The 21911-nt window shown below is 41.9% G+C and overlaps 1 protein-coding gene across 6 annotated transcripts in view; it reads left to right on the forward strand.

Annotated features, from left to right (window-relative positions):
* Positions 1 to 18866: 18866 nt before the first annotated feature.
* Positions 18867 to 21911, forward strand: part of TMEM260 (transmembrane protein 260) — a 79903-nt gene continuing 76858 nt past the window's right edge. For 4 of the 6 annotated variants that reach the window (XM_053602505.1, XM_053602506.1, XM_053602507.1 and 1 more), the window contains exon 1: positions 18867 to 19163. In XM_053602505.1, coding sequence (XP_053458480.1) covers positions 19004 to 19163 — 160 coding nt within the window. In that variant the 5' untranslated portion in view covers positions 18867 to 19003. Of the gene's footprint in view, positions 19164 to 19349; positions 19465 to 19959; positions 20087 to 21911 lie in introns of those variants that run through there. The other 2 variants (XM_053602508.1, XM_053602509.1) reach the window with 2 other exon arrangements.

A 21911-nucleotide genomic window follows, 5' to 3' on the forward strand; every position in this document is an offset into this window, starting at 1 on the left:
TTCACCATGGATTTCCCTATAGTCCTGGAAGGACAAGCGTTCCTGGTTTCCAGGCCCCTAGGCCAGGGGCACCACCAGCATTGTGGTGTCAGGCCTGTCTCCGGCCCCGGACTGCTCCTGGCGACTTGGGCCTGTGGACCGCACCCCACTCCCACCCTCGCAGCACTGCCACCACCCCGCACCCCACTCCCACCCCCGCAGCACTGCCACCACCCCGCACCCCAATCCCACCCTGCAGGACTGCCACCCCCCGCACCCCTGCAGCACTCCACCCCCCACACCCCACTGCCACCCCCGCAGCACTCCATCCCCCGCACCCCACTCCCATCCCCACAGCACTGCCACCACCCCGCACCCCACTCCCACCCCCGCAGCACTCCACCCCCCGCACCCCACGCCTCCACGCCTCTCCATTCCCACGAACATGCATCCTCTATGCGCTGCCTGGGAGCCTGACGTCGCCTTCCAAGAAGGTTCTGAAACCCACCAGACTGTTGTGATTCTTCTTTGTCCCTCAGGCTATGTACCTGAACCTTATGGGTAATGCCCTCAGGTGGTGTAAGTGAACCTTACCGGTAATGCTCGCAGGATGGCCCCAGCACTCCCTCCGCTGATTTACAATCCGCTTGCTCCCAATGCCCTAAGCCCAGCTCACGGTGCAGCCATCCGGCACCCTCAGCGTGGGGCTGTCCTGCAGGGGTTGTGGAAAAATAAACACTAAGAATGACGTTACCTGACGGGCTTGCGTCGCTCTTTCTGACCCCTGGGGGAAGTCTGTGCGTCCAGGTGCTCCTCCTGTCGGCACCACCTGCACAGATGTCCTTGCACGATGAGGACTCAGCAGTCAGGGTGACGCAAACAGGGAGACTGATCCACTGCTCAACTAATGGGACGTGGGGCCAGGACCGGAAGCCTCTCTGCCTGTTTGGCTCAGGCCTGCTGACGGCCCTGTCCCTGCCTCACTCACTCCCACCTTATTGGCACCCCTATTTTTCAAAGAAAAGCTGATTTCCCACTGGGCTCTGTAACGTTAGAAGGCACTGTTTTAAAATCTTTAAAATACAGTCCTGCATCTATTTTATTTTTTCCTTTCCAGCTTCCTAGAATAGATAATGATTAGTGAACTGACACTTCTCCAGACATTCCTGACATTGGTGGTGAGCGAGGCTCTAATGACTCTAATCGTAAGAATTTCAGGTCAGGGAAGCCCATAGCTCAGCGGTTAGGGCACCAGCTACATGCTCCAGGACTGGTGCGGTGGGTTCAAACCCAGCCCGGGCCTGCTAAGAAAAAAAAAGAAAGAAAGAAAAGAATTTCAGGTCAGTGAGAAGAACAGAGTGCTGACTTCTAACAAGATTTTCTGGCCACTGGAGACTTTGGTTTCTAATCTTCACAGGGCAGCCATTGCCCACTCTGGGCCATGGTAGGTACATTTTAATGTACATGTATGCACATGCACGAAACTCTTCATTTTATTAACTGTTTTAAACGTATCAAGACCCTGTTCACTTGTCTTTCGGCAACTGTTCTTAAGATCTTCATAGCATCAATGCAGGAAACCTGAGACAGAAGAAAATGACCTGCTCTGGCAGGCAAGCACTAGACCACTAGCTGTGTCTGGGATGCACAGCCTGTAAATACTGTTGCTTGAAAGGTTGTTACCCTGCTAGCTAAATACTTTGGTGACTCTGGGCATCTAGTTCAAGGGTAGGGCCTCGGGCAAGCTCACAGGCTGCTCAGAAAAAGACAAAGAACCTAGATCTTGTGGAGGCAAGTGTGTGAGGGGAAAGAGATGGACCTGGGGATCCGGGTATGGGTAGAAATGTGGGAGAACTCGCTGAGGAGTAGAGGCAGAGGAAGCCATCCTCTTGAAGCATTTATTTAGATTGGAATTTATGAAATATTTTAGCAATTAGGGAATGCCGATTGTGAGGCAAGGGACAAATGACAGATGGATGTGGATATCTCAGAGAGTATGTGTGCAGGGAGACCACAATGTATACCCTGAGCCCCCAAACTCTGTTGAACACGACAGCACAGGCCTTGGATAAAAAGGACAAGAAGGGTCCTCCTCTTACGGAGGCCTGACCCTTCCCCCACAGAGAGCCTGTACAAAGGTCTCTGAGGGCTGGATGAGCCTTGTGAGATATGCTGAGAACAGCACAGGCAGCTGGCTCTCTGGTAAGAGAAACAATCTCTTGGGGTTAGATAAGAGAAACAGTTTCTTTCTCCCCGGCTCCTAGTATAGGTATGGCGTCAGTCTATGGCCTGCAGGGACCGGAGACTTAATTGCCTCCTGTGGAAACTGTGTTCGTGGTCAAATCTGCTGTCTGCTCTCACATCCTGCTTCTAAGCTTTGTTCTTTGTTTCATTAACTGCATCCCAACTCTTCAGTTTATAAATAACACAGGTATAAGTAGTTAAAGAGCTACTTAGCTAAAGTGGTTAAAGAGTAGTTAAGTCAAGGTGGTAGATACCGTAAAGGATGACAGTCTTTTGCTTTCCCCCATGATTATTCATTTGCTGATTTGAAGACAATGTATGTGATAAAGACTGAGTTAACCCAGAACACAGGGCCTTCGCTGCTCCTGGCATTGGTGGCATTGGTCCCCTAGTGCCCACTCTTTAAATCACATTAGGTGGTATTGGTTTCCTGGGCCCACTCTTTAAATCCTCACATTAGGTGGTAATGGTCCCCTGGGCCCACTCTTTAAATCACATTAGGTGGTATTGGTCCCCTGGGCCCACTCTTTTTAAATCTTACCTTGTCGCTTTTGTCTTCAGTTTTTTCATTCTCTCATCTCTGCCAAGCACTGGGGACACCCACAGGCAGTGTGGGGACTGGCCCCCTGCAAGTGGGTGTTGGTCAAACATATTTCTTTCCATTCTTCTAAAGCTCAGCTGGTTTGGCATGAGTGCATTTCTCTGGAAACTAAATAAAGGCCTGAGTTTGAGCTGAGGAGTGGAGCTAGAGGTGAGTGGGACATGGCAGCAAGATTTCTCATGCTGGAAACACTGGGATGGGGCTTGGACTCCCATGAAGTGTAGAATTAAAATTTTATCGAGGGTTGACAAAGTCTCTAGGGAGTTATTGCCTATGCTGCCTTGTTTTTAAATCACATCCCACAGAATTCCTTCTAAATGTTAGGTAATAATAATGATAGCTAATATTTATTGTGACTCAGAATATTCTTCAGACCAAACTTATGAGGTGACACTATTGTTACTTTCCTCTTTCAGATGAGCAATATGAGGACCAGGAAATTTAAGAAACTTGTTGGAGATCACAGTGATAAGTAGTAGAGTCAGGATTTGAACACAAGCTGCTCCCTGAACTAGTGTCCTATAAATTATCAAATAAGTTTCATAATTACCTTCTAAGTCACCTTGTATAATTATGTGCTTCTTACATTTTCTTTGTCTTTAGTTATATCCCCAGTCTGTGTTGGGAGAGACTTTCTTTAGGGCAGGGAGTTTAGATCTAATCTTTTCTGAAAACAGCAAGATTAGGTAAGCCCTCCTCATGCTCTACAGCCAATCATCAAATAACTTTTGAGCACTTATGACCTAGGTACTTACTGCTCTAGGCACTCAGATAAATTCACAGTCCTAGTATTCAATATTTGTTTTTCCATCTAATGGATAGTTTTTAGTAATATCTTCTTACTGAATATAAACACTTTATTCTCTGAAACTGAACTAGAATGAAAAGATTTCAAAAATAACACGAACATTTAAAAATTCTCATTAAATTACTGCATTACAACTTTATCAGATATTAAAACTTTAGTATCTTAATATTCTTTATAAAACTCTTCTGCGTTGGGGCTAGACAATATTTCTTTTCCAAAGTGCATGTTTAATTAATGATTTAATTTTTCCAGACATCCTAACTCATTTTTTCCCCCCAATCTGGCAGAAAAAAAAATATTTGCCTCATGTATTTGCTTTATTTTTGTTTCAAGATCTTATTGGAGCATGTATAGATCAAATATGGCTGCAAGTTTGCTATTTCTCCTTTTCATAGGGAAGTCTAATTCCCTCCTCTTGTATCTGGGGTTTCCTTAATAATTTGCCTGATCAATAGAATATAGCAGAAATAACATTCTAGGCCTTCTAAAGCTAAGTCATAATGAACCTTGAAGCCTCTGTGGGCCTCTTATAAGTCTCTGACAACCTTTGAGCTGTCAGGTAATCAGTTCACCTGTTCTGAGACTGCAGTGCTGAAGAAGTCACATGTGACCATTCAGATCAAAAGTCTCAGCTAAGCCCAGCAGTGCAGCCATCCCCATCATGGTATTAGATATATGATGAAGGCATGTTGGACCTCCCAGACCAGCCCATCTATCAGCTGAATACCACCAAGTGACCTCAGTCAATGTCCATGCCACAGCCTCTATTACCCAAGCTACAGTGCAGTGGCATCATCCCAGGTCACAGCAACCTCAAAATCCTTGGGTCAAGTGATCCTCCTGCCTCAGCCCCCTGAGTAGCTGGGACTACAGATGCCCAGCTAATTTTTCTACTTTTAATAGAGACGAGGTCTTGCTAAGGCTGGTCTTGAACTTGTGAGCTCAAGCATCCTCCTGCCCCAGCTTCCTACAGTGCTTGGAATACAGGTGGATGTGAACCATTGCACTTGGCCCCTGTATGCATTTCTAACCTATAAATGGTTATATATCACTAAGTTTTGGAATAATTTTAACATAATAACTTTGGAATAAAAGTTTTGAAATACTTTATGAACATTTTATTTCTCTCATGTGCATAAAGTTATATTTATAAATTGAAATTGAATGGCTAAATTAGATAATTTTTAAATGTAATTCATATAGGGGACAACTGATTTGAGCAAGCATTTATGTAGCTCCTACTGTTTCAGGGTTCATATGGATTATAATCTCTAATTCAAAAAGGCTGTGGGTTAGCTTTTTTCATTATTTTATTTACAAATATTTTGGTAATCCTTATTAAAGTAATATAATCCACATGGAAAATATATAATAGTATAAAAGAACCTATAATGAAATAGCTCCCATCTTGCTTCACCTGTCCACTAACTTCCTTTCTCAGGGGCAACCACTTTTACCCATTATGGCTTCAGCTCTACTCATATTTACCTTCCTAAATAATAGGACTCTAGCTCTCCCTCTTGATTTATCAACTTAAGATTATTTTTCATTGATTCCTCAAAGCCATAGTTTGTTTCTACCATCCTCTCTTCCACTCCTAATTTTGATTTAGCTTTAGTGATTGTTTTAGCTTTTCTAAGAATTTACTTTTGTGTCCTTAAATAATACATAGTACTCCTTTTGCATGTGTGTGTATGTGTGTAATATCTGGGAGTTTTCTTTAGAAAAAAGTAACTTTATTTAAATCATGAAATCCCCCGCCCCCTTTTTTCCCCAAAAGTCTGGAGCAGAATTCACAAAGTTTATGTTAAAAAATAAATTGGGAAAAAAAATAAAAATAAAAATAAATAAATAAATTGGGATTTGGGGGGCAGAGCAAGATGGCAGATCAGAAGGATCATTCAGCTGAGCTCTCCTAGAATGACTGGGGAAACAGAGAGAATCCAGCCATATCTAGCAAGGGGACCTTGCCCAGAGTCATAGCCAGGGAGCAGAGTGAGGAGATGGTGAGCTGGATACAGCATATGATCTGGAGGAGTGGAAATCTGATGCATTAGGCAAGGCCTTGTGACTGGCTCAGATGGGCTGGCTGCCCACAGAGTCCCAAGACAAGAGGAAGCCTTTCCAGAGTTTTCAGTTGGGGGAAGCTGCATGTTGAGTGGAAAGCTTGGAAGAGTGGGCGGACTTGAATAGTATACAGCAACCAGATTTGAATGCCAGTTGGAGTGGATTTACCATAGGTTTGGTGACTGCCGAGGCAGCCACACTGAGAAGGTCTAGGTGGCCGGAGGTCTGCTATTGTGGGAAGGTCATAAGAATTCTTAATAGGGTCCTAAAGCACAACCATCTTAATTACACCTGCTGGGATCAGAAATCAACTCTTGGGACAGGCCCAAGGACTCCTGCACCCCACGGGAACTGGAGTCAGGGGGCACTGAGAGACCTGCTCCTGTAGGAGTCTTATGAGCTTTAAGATTCCAACCCAGCAGGGTCTAAATGCTGAGGAAACAATCAGGTAATCACCGAAGACAACTAAGTTAGGAATAACGACCATAGAGGTAGCTGACTGTGCTCTCTGTCTCCTAAAAAAAACCCACAGCACAACCTGAATTTTTCTTTTCTGCCTCTTTAACTACCAGGGTTAACTCAAAAACTTTATCCTTTCACTCCGAGTTTCTTTCTTCTCCATGGTCTAACCTATTTTTGTTACTTTCTACTGCATCTTTACATTCCCCGAGTGTCTCCTTCATTTCCTTAAGCTCCCCATATCCTTTCTATATTCTATATGTCTCTCATCCGACTTTTGGTTCTGTCTTTCCATTTTATGGTCCATTCCTTTTATTTTCTTTATCATCCACATTTTAAATTCCTTTTCTGTCAAGTCCATTAATTCTTTATAGGTAGAGTCTTATCCAGTAGCTGCCTCATGGTCCCTTGGGGGAGTTCCTCTGTTTTGGTTCATGCTGCCTGAATTTTTCTGTTGGTTGCTCCTCTTGTGTTCTTTCTTCTTGTTCACCCCATTGTCCTCCTTTTTCCTTCTCACTGCCTCCTTTGTTTCAAACAGAAGTTCTTGTTCTTGATGACAGTATGTTGTATTGTGTTGCTGTGACAGGTTGCGCTGTGAAAAGAAGAGAGAGAAAGCAGACCAGGCACTTAGAGAACTATGAGACTCCATGAAGCATTCAAATATATAACTAATAGGGATTCCTGAAGGGGAAAAGATTGTCCCAAAGGAATGGAAGCCCTACTGGAGACCATGATAAAGGAAAACTTCCCAAGTTTTACTAAAGACCCTGACACACTACTTTCAGATGGATATTGAACCCTGGGTGATCCCAACTCAAACAAAGCCTCTCCAAGACATATTGTAATGAACCTGTCCAAAGTCAAGACAAAAGAAAAAGTTCTGCAAGCAGCCAGGAGTATGCACCAACTGACCTATAGAGGCAGACCCATTAGGTTGACAGGAGAATTTTCAACTGAACCCTTCTAGGCCAGAAGAGTATGGTCATCCATTTTCAATATTCTTAAACAAAACAATTTTTAGTCCAGAATTTTGTATCCTGCTAAGCTAAGCTTCAAAATTGATGGAGAAATCAAATCTTTTGTGGATATACAAGCTCTGAGGAAATTCGCCACAACAAGGCCAGCTTTACAGGAAATACTTAGACCTATTCTAAACACTGACCATCACAATGGACCATCAGCTAAGTAAATGCCCAGAAGCCATATGTCAAAACATAGCTACAATGGTACAAAGTATAACTACACAATGGACTTTCACAAAATAAGATGAATAGAACTCTACCACACTTATCAATTCTCACAATAAATGTCAATGGATTGAATTCCCCACTGAAGAGGCACAGGCTGGCTGATTGGATAAAAAAGCACAAGCCATCCATATGCTGTCTCCAGGAGACATACCTAGCCTTGAAGGACAAATCAAGATTCAGGGTTATCAGTATTTCAAGCAAATGGAAATCAGAAGAAAGGCGGGGCTGCAATATTATTTTTTAGATAATATGGATTTAAGTTGGATTTAAAGCAACTAGAGTTAAGAAAGATAAATATGGACACTTTATACTAGTCAAAGGAAAAATATGAGAAGACATTTCAATTTTAAATATTTATGCACCCAACTTAAATGCTCCCAGATTTATGAAACAGACCTTGATGGGTCTGAGCAATATGATATCCCATAATGCCATAATAGTCAGGGATTTTAACACTCCTCTAATGGAACTGGACAGATCCTCTAAACAGAAATTAAACAAAGATGCAAAGGACTTAAATGTGACCCTAGAAAAATGCGATTAATAGACATAAACAGAACACACCATCCCAAACCTAAGGAATATACATTTTTCTTGTTAGCCCATGGTACGTACCCCAAAATCAACCACATCCTAGGATACAAATCAAACCTCAGCAAAATTAAAAGAATAGAAATTATACCTCATATCTTCTCAGCCCACAAGGCAATAAAGGTGGAACTCAACTCCAATAAAAATGTTCATCCCCACAAAAGACATGGAAATTAAACAACATTATGCTGAATGATAATTGGGTTCAGGAAGAGATAAAAAGAGGAAATCATTAAATTCCTCAAACATGACAACAATGAAGACACAAGTTACCAAAATCTGTGGGATACAGCAAAAGCAGTCTTAAGAGGGAAATTTATCATATTAGATGCCTACTTTGGAAAAACAGAAAGATAGTGCATCAGCAAACTCACAAACCATCTTACACAATTGGAAAAAGAATAACAATCTTATTCCAAACTCAGCAGAAGAAAAGAAATAACCAAAATTAAATCAGAGATAAATGAAATAGAAGAAAAAAAGAATCATTCAGAAAAGTAACGAAACAAAAAGTTGGTTTTTTGAAAAATTAAATAAAATCAATCAATCCTTGGCCAGATTAAGTAGAAACAGAAAAGTAAAATCTCTAATCACCTCAACCAGAAATGATAAAGGGGAAATAACAACAGATGCCACAGAGATACAAGAGATTATCTCTGAGTATTACAAGAAACTCTATGCACAGAAATTTGACAATGTGGAGGAAATGGGTCAATATTTGGAATCACACCATCTCCCTAGACTTAATCAAGAAGAAAGATCTCTTGAATAGACAGATTTCAAGAAATGAGATAGAAGAAACCATAAAAAAATCTCCCAACAAAAAATGCCCTGGTCCAGACGGCTTCACACCAGAATTCTATCAAACCTTCAAAAAAAAGCTTATATCCATACTGCAGAAATAATTCCAAAAAATTGAGGAGGAGGAAATCTTTCCCAACACATTCTATGAACAAATATCACCTTGGTACCAAAAACCAGGAAAAGACCCAAATGAAAAGGAGAATTTTAGACCAATTTCACTAATGAATATAGAAGCAAAAATTTTCAATAAAATCCTAGTCAATAGATTGCAGTACACATTAAATAAATCATTCATCACAGTCGAGTAGGTTTCATCCTAGGGATGCAAGGCTGGTTTAACATATGCAAGTCCATAAATGTTATTCACCATATCAACAGAAGCAAAAACAAAGACCTCTCAATAGATGCAGAAAAAGCATTTGATAAAATTCAGGATTCTTTTCTAATTATCACTCTGAAGAAAATAGGCATATGAGGCACATTTCTTTTTTTTGGCCGGGGCAGGGTTTGAACCTGCCACCTCTGGCATATGGGACCGGCCCCCTACTGCTTGAGCCACAGGCACCGCCCATGAGGCACATTTCTTAATCTGATTGAAGCCATCTATAGCAAACCCACTACTAATATTATACTGAATTGAGTAAAACTGAAAGTTTTTCTACTTAGAACTGGAATCAGACAAGGCTGTCCTCTATCACCACTACTATTCAACATAGTGCTGGAAGTTCTAGCTAATACAATCAGGCAAGAGAATGAAGTAAAGGGCACCCAAATCGGGGCAGAGGAGGTCAAACTCTCCCTCTTTGCTGATGATATGATCTCATATTTAGAGAACCCCAAAGACTCAACCACAAGACTCCTGGAAGTGATCAAACAATACAGTAAATGTTTTTATTACTAAGAATTGCCTTGGCTATATGGGTTTTTTTCTGGTTCCATATAAAATTAAGAATTATTTTTTTCCAAATCTTGAAAGTATGATATTACTATGTTAATGGAGATTGCATTGAATCTGTAGATTGCTTTGGGAAGTATAGACATTTTAACACTGTTGATTCTTCCCAACCATAAGCATGGTATGTTCTTCCATTTGTTAATATCCTCTGCTATTTCTTTTCTTAGGGTTTGGTAATTTTCTTTATGGAGGTCCTTCACCTCTTTTGTTAGGTATATTCCTAGGTATTTCATTTTCTTTGAAGCTACCGTGAAGGGAATTTTTATGTAAAATAAAGGGAATTGGGATATAAAATCAATGTCCACAAATCAGAAGCCTTTGTATATGCCAATAACAACCAGGTTGAAAAGCTAATCAAGGACACAATTCCCTTGGAAAAAATATTTCTTTGTTTTATATGGAACCAGAAAAAACTCAAATAGCCAAGGCAATTCCTAGTAATAAAAACAAAGCTGGGGGCATCAGCCTACCAGACTTTAGGCTGTACTACATGGCCATAATGATCAAAACAACATGGTACGGACACAAAAATAGAGGCATAGACATCTGGAACCAAATAGAAAACCAGGAGATAAAACTAACATCTTACAGTCACCTAATCTTTGATAAGCCAAACAAGAATAGACACTGGGGGAAACAATCCCTATTTAATAAATGGTTCTGGGAGAACTGGAGAACCACATATAAAAGACTGAAACTGGACCCGCACCTTTCTTCACTCACTAAAATTGATTCAAGATGGATAAAAGATCTAAATCTAAGGCATGAAACAATACAAATCCTTGAAGAAAGTTGGGGGAAAACACTTGAAGTTATTGGACTGGGGAAAGACTTTATGAAGAAGACTTCAGTGGCAACTGCAACAACAACAAAAATAAACAAGTAGGACTTAATTAAATTGAATAGCTTCTCTATAGTTAAGGAGACAACTACCAACGTAAATAGACAACCATCAGAATGGGAACATATATTTGCATATTATGAATTGGACAAAAGCTTGATAACTAAGATCTACAGAGAACTCAATTAATCAATATGAAAAAAGCCAACAATCCCATAGAAAAATGGGCAAGAGAGATGAATAGAACCTTCTCTAAGGAAGACAGATGGGGTGGCACCTGTGGCTCAAAGGGGTAGGGCGCCAGCCCCATATGCCAGAGGTGGCGGGTTCAAACCAAGCCCCGGCAAAAAAAAAAAAAGACAGATGAATGGCTAACAAACATATGAAAAAATGCTCCTCATACCTGATTATCAGAGAAATGCAAATCAAAACCACCCTAAGATATCACCTAACCCCAGTGAGAGTGGCCCACATCAAAAAATCTCAAAGCTGCAGATGCTGTGTGGAGAGAAGGGAACACTTTTACACTGCTGGTGGGACTGCAAACTAATACAACATTTTTGTAAGGAAGTATGGAGATCCCTCAAAGAACTCAAGCTAGACCTCCCGTTTGATCCTGCAATCCTTCTGGCATCTACCCAGAAGAAAAAAAAATCCTTTTTATCATAAGGACATTTGCAGTAGAATGTTTATCACAGCTCAATTTATAATTGTCAAACTGGACAAAACCTAAATGCCCACCAACCCAGGAATAGATTAACAAGCTGTGGTATATGTATATGATGGAATACTATTCATTCAGCCATCAAAAAAGATGGAGATTTTACATCTTTTGTATTTACCTGGATAGAGTTGAAACACATTCTTCTTAGTAAAGCATCATAAGAATCGAGAAACAAGAATCCAAAGTACTCAATTTTGATATAAAGACAATTGATGACCTAGTACATGGTGAGGGCAGCCAAGAATGGGGAGAGTGGACAGTGGGAAGGAGGGAGGTGGGTAGGGGCTCACTGTGTGTGACACACCTCTTGGAGGAGGGACATAGTTATAAGAAGGACTTTACCTAACAAATGAAATCATTGTAATCTGGTTCTCTGTACCCTCAATGAATCCCCAATCATAAAAAAAATTAAAAAATTAGTTGGTTTTAGGAGAGAGTTTATGACTCTTACATTAGATCACCATGAGGAATTTTGAAAGAAAGTTATGGTGAAATCTACTTAAGTATAAAACACTTCCACTATAATCCATATAATTATATTATCTACATAATCATTTAAATTATATTGCACTGAAAAGATGTAGGGAAATCCATGAATTATTACCGAGGGTAATATTCTGGTTAGTACTCATTACAAAACGGCCCATTAAATAACTGTGCCAGAATCTTCCTTCCTTCCTACATACTTTTTAAATGATGAGATACATTATGTAGAGAGAAGAGTGCACAAAGCATTTTTAAATATTTTAAAGAATAATTATAAAGAATTATGTAACCAGCACCTGAGTCAAGACAGAAACACTTATGGGCTTTCTAAAGCCTACATGCACCGGACCCCATCAGAGCCTCCTCCCTCCTAGAGGTAATGCTATTCTCCCTATGTCTGTATTTGTAATTTTCTTATTTTCTTTAGAGTTTTAAACTCTATGAATATACATATATCTGAACACTACATGCTAGTTCAGTTTCACTGTCTTCCAAATCTAAATAACCAGAATCATTCTATAAGCATTCTTTCATAATTTGCTCCTTTTGCTCAATATTTTGTTTGTGAGAGTTGTCCATATTGTTCCATGGTAGCTGGCCATAGTTTGTTCATTCCCTTTGCCGTCTACTATTTCGTTCCATGCATATGTGAGGATTTATTTCTCTAGTCTGTTGTTGATAGATGTTTGGGGTCTGTCATGACCAATGCTGTCATGGACATTTTGTATCTGTCTCCTGGAGTTAAATTGCTGGTTGTAGGCTCTGAATGTCTTCATCTTTAGAAAAATGTGTTTTTCAAAGTGAGCGTATCAGTTTATACTTCTGGTAACATTTCTGTTGCTCTTCACATCTGCCACATAATACACAGTTAGACTTTAATTTTTATAAATCTGGTAGGTGTGGAGAATCCCATTGTAGTTTTAATATTTATTCCTCTGATCACTAAACACATTTATATATTATATATATTTACTTATAATTAATTCTAGGTCAAATTATATGAATATCTTTATAGATTTTGATACACATAATTGATGTCTAAAATTTTACACCAAACTCCTTTATCACTAATACTATAAATGATAAATATCTTTGACAACTAGCAAAGTGAAATGGCCTTTCTTTATTTCAAACCTGTTTGGTTACTAGTACATTTGGAAGCTTAACATTTTTTTCTAAGGCATTTGACAGGGATATTTGTATCACTTATATTGTTCTATTACAGATGGATAGTATTCTAGGTATTTAAGTTCTAACATAAAATTTCTTTTTTTTTTTTTATTGTTGGGGATTCATTGAGGGTACAATAAGCCAGGTTACACTGATTGCAATTGTTAGGTAAAGTCCCTCTTGCAATCATGTCTTGCCCCCATAAAGTGTGACACACACCAAGGCCCCACCCACCTCCCTCCTTCCCTCTTTCTGTTTCCCCCCCCATAACCATAATTGTCATTAATTGTCCTCATATCAAAATTGAGTACATAGGATTCATGCTTCTCCATTCTTGTGATGCTTTACTAAGAATAATGCTGTGGTATATGTATACCATGGAATACTATTCAGCCATTAAAAAAAATGGAGACTTTACATCCTTCGTATTAACCTGGATGGACATGGAAGACATTATTCTTACTAACATAAAATTTCTAACCTAAAATCTCACTAATAGTAAAGTAAGAAACATTTGACTTTACATTAAGTAGCATATTGGTCATATAGGACTTCTAAATTAGAATTCTGCATTTGTTAGGTGAATTCCAGTGCATTAATGTCTGGGAAGCTACTCTGAAAGAATAGAACAAAGAGTGACTTCTGCTTCCAGAAGGATGGAGTAGACACATATTTCTCTATTCCTCCTGCTAAGCACAACTGCATACCCTGGACGTTATACATAAGACAAAATAACAAGACTTTGAAAGGTTAAGAAAAAAAGAAAAAGGGAAAATCACATAAGAGCTCTGAATCTGAAAAATAACATAACAGGGAGTTCCCTGGGCTTCCTTTTTGCTCAATGTTTCCCAAATTTGTTGCTGGAGAAACTGGCGACCTAGAGATGCCAGTGAGCACAGAGAATTAAAAATCCAACAAAAAGCCTGCTCTCTCTGGTCAGCAGGAAAAGGGGCAAGATGGACACATTTGGAAAATAGCTTCTCTGCTATGGGCAAAACCAAAGAAAAACTGTGACAAAGGCTGAGTGGGGAGTCTAGACTTCAACCCTTTCCACACCTACTGGGATCATGCTGAAGAATGCTATGGAAAGAGCCTGAACTTTCATTCTGGTTGGAAGAAGGCCCTTCTTCTCCATGGCGTCAGTGGAGATGTGGAGATCCTAGAGTTCCATCCTCCCCAGCGATAATGAATACCCCTCTCCCTCCCTACCAGGTGGTACCAGAGGGGACCTAGTAGAGAGTCAGAACTTTCACCATCATCCAACAAAAAGGAGGCCACTTTCTTCCCACCCATGAGGTGCTGTGGAAGTCACGGGTGGAACAGTAATGAAGGACTCCTGGGTAGTGAGATACCCACTTCTGCCCAGCACTGATAAGGAGCCACCCCTTTGGGTTTCAGTAGAGGCTGGATGCTGGACACAAGGCCCAGGAAGACTTTCCCTGGGGAACCCAGAGACCACACAAGTGATCCTGCTCCCCGCCCAATCCCTTTCTTTTTTTTTTTTCTTTCAAGACTCCCAGAACCAAATTTAGGATACCATAGGACCACAGACGTACGTATTTACTTATCTTCAACCTGATGCTCTATCTCTAATTCACTGGTTTCTGTGATGGTCATGAACGTGTCGAGTTGGCTTGGCATCATTCCTTAATTTTCAATCAAACACTAAACTTGATGTTTCTGTGAAGGTACTTTGTAGACATAACAAATGTCCCTAATCAGTTGATGTTAAAAGAAACAGATTATCCTAATTACAGGCCTTAAGAGCAGAGCTGCAGGTTCCCTGACAAGAAAGAACTTCTACCTCTGGACCCCATGTCTGAGAGTTCCAACCTGCTCTTCCTGGTGACCCTGCCTATGGGTTTCAGATTTTCTTAACCAGCCCCCACAATCACATAAGATAATTCCTTGTAGCACATCCCATGATATGTACATCCTACTAGTTCTGTTTCTCTGGCCGAATCCTTACTGATAATACATATTTTATTGCTTTGCAGTTTGTATTATAGTATCTATCTGCAAACCATTGTGGAATGATGTACAGCATAAACTCTCAGCAAATATTCCTTATATATCTTATTTGTCAGCCTAAATAAGACACAGGCTAAAGGCTTCTCTCTCGACCTCTAATACTTTTTATCTTCAGTGCTTCTCCTCTGTCCTCCTTCATCCCATCCCCTCCAGTCTCCTGTATATCATTCTCTCTCCAAATTGTCCTTTGGATTAAAAGAAAAGGGAACAACAACAAAAATCACTCAGAAACCTCATTGAACACTTCAATCCTTATGATTCTCCATACTATTTCATTTCCTCATTTGCTTCCTTCTTAACCCTCTGGTATCTGGTTTCTTTATCTACTACTGAAACTGACCTCTCTAACTTTCAAGGTTCACAATCCTCTGTGTGACCCAATCCAACTATACAAGGCCTACTGGTTGCCTCGAAGACTCCACTTTCCCCTCCTTCCTTTGCAAAAGAAGTAATAGAATCCCAGGCAAGTTATCCAGCCAAGAATCCCAGCATTCTTTGCCCCTAGGAGTGGCCTGTTACTTAATTGTGGCCAATCAGAGGTAGCTAAGTTGTAGAGTAGCACATCTAGAATGCTCTTTCTTTTAGGGATGGAGCATGCCCTTCTGTTCCTGTCCTTTCTCTTTCTTCCCAAATACAGATGTAATGTCTGGAGCATTAGCTACCATCTTGGATCAGGAGATGACCTTGAAGATGTAACCTGAGTAGATGGTGCAGAAAGATATAAAGACCTCAGTTTTATCCTTAGCAGTACCAAGGAGTTGCCAAACCAGTATCAGGCTGTTTTCCCAACAGAATAAACACTTGAATGTTTAAGCCATTGTTGCAGAGTCTCTCTTACTAGTAGCTAAATGCATTCCCTAATCAATACACCAATGGTCTCAGATTGTTCCTTAATCATTTACTACATAAATATTTGTTAAGCACTCACTTGGTGGTGGGCACTACTGTAGATACAATGGGAATAAGAAAACGTCTGCTGGTTTGAAAAGCTGTATGGACATTAGAATAAAAAAACAGAAGTCAATTGGGCAAAAAAAAATTCTATAGCTTAAAGGAGAAGTTGGGGAGGTGTAGTTTGGTACATATCCTCTGGTAGCTAATATTTAAATCTTTAATAAGATCATCCTGGGGAAAAAAATGCAGAAAGAGAGAAAGTCTAGAACAGCCCTGGAACCTTTCATCATCTGGAGGTCTGACAAAAGCAGGGCTGGGGCAGAGAGGTCAGAGGTCAAAGGAAAACTAAAGGAGCTTGCTGTCTTTGGCTTGCTATCTTTGATGCCCAGATAAGGGAATGCTCCAGGAGAGACATTGCTGCATATCACTACAGTCACCTTCCAAGTGCTCCCTTGGGAAGCTATGCATCGATGCTAGCATCTAGATTACTAGATTAAAAGCAATTTTTTTAGGATGAGTTCCTGAAGTTAATTGTCAGACCTTATACAACAACAGCTCTGAGACCATTCCAAAAAGAGTTCCAAAATTGCTTTGAAGGGGGAACTAGGCACTGGCATCAGTGCACAGCTTCCCAAGGTGATGTCCAGCAATGAGGTATGCAGTACTTTTTCTAGGATGAGTTCATAAACTTAATTGTTACTCTTAGTAATGTTGGTTCTTCTTTTCCAAGAGTTTACAATCCAGTGGGAGAAACAGACAAATGACAGGATGACACTCTAATGCAAGGATAGGCAGAGCACAGGAATAGGAGCACAGAGGATGCTAAGGCTCGTGTGGGGACACCCTTCAGTTTGTCTAGAACTGCTCTGCCACTGGCGACCTCCATCCATGCACACTCACAGGTTTAATGAAGCCGGGGCAGCTTCACAGGGCAGGAATGCTGAGAATAGCTTTCATAATTTATCACTGTACACATGCTGGAACACTGGTTTATACCACAGTAAAACCAGTTGTTCTAATTAGCAATTCTCACTTGAATGTCAAGACTGTCCTCCTCCTTCAGGACACCATCAAGCAAATATGTTGATGTGCTAAGCTGCGGGATTAGAGATGAGACTACTCATGGAAGAAATGGTACTTCAAGGAAAATAGCACACTCTCTGAGAACGTCTTGCAGTTTCGCCAGAAGTTTTCATACCAACCCTTCATGCTGGCCGAGTGCCTGATGTCTGAGGAGTTCAGAGTACATTGCAGACAGCTCCTCCCTGGTAGTCATGGCGACTCTTCAACGGGGATGCACAGCCGGAGACGCACAGGTGGGAGAAAACCAATAGGGAGGAACATGTGCTAGGTTTCCCTTGCTCTCTTCCAGGGCCTTCTCCTTGTTTTCCATGTTGGCTCATCACTGCCTGATCTGACCCTGGAAACACATGAACTTAATCATCTGAACTCACACGTTTGACTCAGTCAGTGTCATTCATGGTATGCTCTTTCAGAAGAGACATAGAAGAGACCCTGTTTTATTTATTGCTGAGTAGCAGATTGCCCCATCTTTATTGGCTTAAAATAGTGGCTTTTATCCTCTCTCAGCTTCTACAGGACCGCAACCAGGATAGGTTAGACAGGTGTCAGCTCAGGACTATCCACTACGGTCAAGGCCGAGACTGGAGGGGTAGTTGGCTGAGGCTGAAATGGGGTGAAAGCCACTTCCTCACTGCCCCATGGGTGGATTCAGCTTCTCTCAAGTTGTTGGACTGAGGGTCTCAGTTTCTTGCTGACTGTTGGCGGGGGTGTCTCTTCACATGGCCTTTTTCACAGGGCCACTTACAACATGATAGGTGGCCTCCTCAATGAGAACAAGAGGGAGGGTAAGAGGAAGAAGTGCCAGCAGGATGAAAGTCGGCCTTTGCTAACCTAAAAGGATGTCCTCATAAAGGACATCTATCATGTCTACCTGATTCTACTGACAGAAGCAGGCCATGTGGTCCAGCCCACCCCACAGGAAAAGCATTGCTCAGGGTTGGTATCAGGAGGCTGGATGGCTGGCAGCCGTTTTGGAAGCAGCGTGCGAAGTGGCCTGGCAGCAGAGACAGCCCCAGGAGCGTCCAAAGAGGTGTTGCTCTGGGCTGCAGCCAGCGGTCCACCTGCCACCCCGCCACCCTGCACGATGACCCCAGGCTCCTACTCACTGCATGTAACATCTGAGATAGTCACTGATTTCAGTGTATGTTTTGAGATACTTTTAGAGAGCTTAACCTCCTCCCGTCTCACTTCTAAATAATTGCTATAATAACGTACAGTGTAAGCTTTAAAAACTTACTTTCTCATGGCAGCTAATTGTAAAGTTGGTGATCCATTTCATTTCCCTTTGTGGTCAAAGCTTCACCAAAATACTCCTCTTCATTAAAGTAGGAGATGCCTTTATCGCAGTACTGAGGTCACTTGTATAAGTACAGGAACTCAAGCTTCCCACCTCATCTACAGAGTTTTCATCATGCTATAAGGAAAAGATAAACAAGCACGTTTTTGAACTTACGTTAATAATCAGCACAGGAACTTACAACTCATCATAGTAGTGCATTAAATCGTTATCACCACAAAGCCGAGATTCATTTACATACCTGCTGGCTCTGCACCAGCTGTCCATATGCTACATACTGTTTTAACACAGGCGGCCCTTGGTCCTTCTTGCAGTTCCACCCCACACCGTAGGAGGCAGAAGCAGCTCATCCTCGCTCGCGGTTTTCGACGGTGCTTCTCTCTACCAGAACCAACCAAGTCAGTAGGAAAGTGGGGGGAAATAGCCATAGAGAGTGGCCAGGCTTGCCTCTTTAAAGGAGTGCTCTCCCCTGTGATTATTTACTTTAAAGCACATAGTATGTCCGCAAACGCCAACGCCTCGTTCGCCACCGGAAAAGTCCGGGGGTCCGGCTCTCGCGAGGCCTGGTGGTGTCTCCGCTTCCCGCCCAGGCCCGGAGAGGCTCGACCCGGAAGCCGCCGCGGCCGCCGCGCAGCTGCGCTCTCCTGTGGCGGTGGAGCTTCGCGCTGCCCCGAGTGCTTGGGCCTGCCGCGCCCTCCTCCCTCTGTCCCCACGGGCCGATGAGTCCCTCTGGCCACTGGGGGGACCAGGCCCGGGGGCGGGCAGCCCGAGTGGGGCCGCGGCGCTCTGGGGGCCTCCGCGGCGGCCTCGCCGTGTTCGCCGCTGTGGCCGCGGTGTTCACCCTCACTCTGCCCCCCTCGGTGCCCGGGGGAGACGCGGGTAAAGTACTCTCGTGGCGGCCCTCCCGCCCTCTCCCTGCCCCTGGGCACTCGGTGAGGCGAGCGCGGGCGCTGTGCACCGCCCGAGCCGGCGCGGGGCTGTGTGCCGGCGCCGACTCCGCCTTCTCTTGTCTGCGGCCCTCAAGACGGGCTGTGTCGCGGGTTTCGCCTGGCGGGGCTCATCAGCCTCTCCACTTCCCCGGACCCTGTTCTCTTGTCCTCTGTGCCTTCCATTGTTTTAGTGCACAGATGCGACTTACCGAGTCCTTACTGTGTTTCGGACAAAAGGAATGACAGTAGTGGTGAGCGAACGCTGAGGGTGTCGTAGCGCGATTGGAGATGCTGTCCATCGCTGAATAAACACAGCTACTCGGAGACGGGGAGGTGTCACTGCGCGTGGGTCCAGGGATGGCGGGTCCCTCCGAAAGGCTAGTCAGGAAAGACCTCTGAGGAGGTGCTGATTTTAGTTGAAACCTAAATAGTGAGAAGGAATCCGCTATGCAGAATAGAGAACTTTTTTTTAAAGCGGAAGCCAGATGCTTGCTTTTGTTATAAAGAACAGCGTGACTCCTTGGCCATTTAAATATAATTGTTTTGTGTTTGAGACAAGAAACAAGATCGACCTAGGATTTGGTTTGTTTCGATGCCAAATTAAGTGACCACCCGAATGCCTCATAGTAGCCACTGCGTTTTTTAGAATGGTGTGTGATTTCAGTGTGAATGTATGGGTGGAAGAATCTGCTTGTTACCTTTTTTAAATTATTATTAATATTTTTTTTTCTTTCCTTTTGAGACAGGGTCTTGCTCTGGCCCAGGCTGAAGTGCAGGTGTGGGTTATACTTAACCTCAAACTCCTGGGATCAAGGGGTACTCCTGCCTCAGCCTCCCAAGTAGCTGGGACTACAGTGGTGCTACCATGCCTGGGTGATTTTCTTACCTGTTTTTTTGTTGTTGTTTCTTTGGACATGTGATCTCACTATGTTGCCCAGGTTTGTCTCCCAGCTCCTGAGCTCTAGTGATCCTCCCACTTCACGCTCCCAGAGTGCTGGGGTTATAGGTGTGAGCCACTGCACCTTGCCTCTGCCTGGTAGTCTCTTGCTGCAGCAAGTTACCCCCAAATTTAGCAGCTTAAACAGCAAATTTTATCATCTCAGTTTCTGTAAATCAGGAATCTGGGCACAGTTTAGCTAGGTACTCAGGACAGATTTGCTGTCATGATCCAGCCTGGGGCTGTGGTTCCCAGTTTGAGGAGAATCTTCTAAACAATGCAGTTCATTGCTATGTAGGTCTCTCCATAAAGTAGCTGATATCTTGTCATTTTGTAACCCATAGTTGAAAGCTAGTGAATGATGCCCCATGATGATATCAATGTACCAGCTATGATTTAATAATAAAAAAAAAAGAAAGTGATAATACCATTGCCCTATTTTATTCATGGAAATTAGTCAGGTCAGCCTGTGTTCGATGGGAGAGGGATTACATAAGTAAGAATACCAGCAGTGGGATTGTTGGGGGCGATCTTTAAGGCTGCTCACCACATTGAGACCATTTCCAAATCATTATCTTTCTTTCAGATCCTATTGAACAAATAGGGATAGTGTTTCATTAGTGTAGCAGGGAATGGAGTTGGTGTACCACATTTACAAGATTTATATTTAATAACAAATTAATTTTATGAGAGTGTTGATATGGGAGCACACAGAATAAGTAGTTCTGTTACCTGTTTAAAACAAAAAGATTGACAGTATTTACAGGTGATGGGATGAACAATAACGTTTATTGAGTACTTACCATGTGTCAGGCACTATTCCAAGTGCTTTATGTAGATTGTTTTAACTCTCCTGGCTACCCTATAAAGTAGGTATAATTAATTATTTTCCTTTTATAGATGAGAAAACCAAGCCTAAGCTGTGCCCAGAGTCACAGCTAGTATGTAGTCAGGGAAAGAACCCAAGTAGATTGACCTTAGGATTTTCTCTCTTAACCTCTGTGTCACAGAATTTCATGAAATCTTTTTTAAATCCACCATCACATACAGATTTTAAGATCTACTTACAAATCTAGGATTATTGACTTGTTTTTATTAATACTGTATTTTTCCCCAAGAGAATACATTTATATATTCACTTTGAGTTACCAAACTTTAGGTGTTCTAAGTTTAGTTTGATGCTAAATACTGGTTGCTTTGAATATTTTTATGTTCATTTTTGGGAATGACAAAATATTTGCCAAGTGTATACCAGTTTGGAAATTTGCTTAATTATATCTTTGATAATTTTGTTTATATGTGGAATGTACTATTTAACTTGAATGTTTATGAATTATATTTTCTGTCAATAAACAGAACATATCTCAAAACCAGTATAAAGTATGCATTCTTCTTCACAATAAGTCTTAAATCAGACTCCATAAATCATCAACAGAATTATATTTTGAACTACTTGACACACTGTTATTTATGGGAGGAGTGCTGGTGGTACTTTAGGCTTGACATATGACAATGTAATAGTACAATTAATAGTAACACATATAAAGGGAATTTTTTTTTGTAAAGGCTTCTGCTGACTTCTCTAAGCTGTTGATTGTGTCCCAGACAATAAAGCTGTGGTTCTCAAGCTGGAATGTGCTACGGAATTGCCTGGGGAACTTGGGCCCAATTAGGGAGTTTTGGAGTATGGGCAAGGCATCTTCATTTTTAGAAACCACTCAAGTTACTCTGCTGCAGGTAGTCATAGGACCTAACTTGGAG

Source organism: Nycticebus coucang, chromosome 9 (genome assembly GCF_027406575.1).
Source record: "Nycticebus coucang isolate mNycCou1 chromosome 9, mNycCou1.pri, whole genome shotgun sequence".
Taxonomy (NCBI): Eukaryota; Metazoa; Chordata; class Mammalia; order Primates; family Lorisidae; genus Nycticebus; species Nycticebus coucang.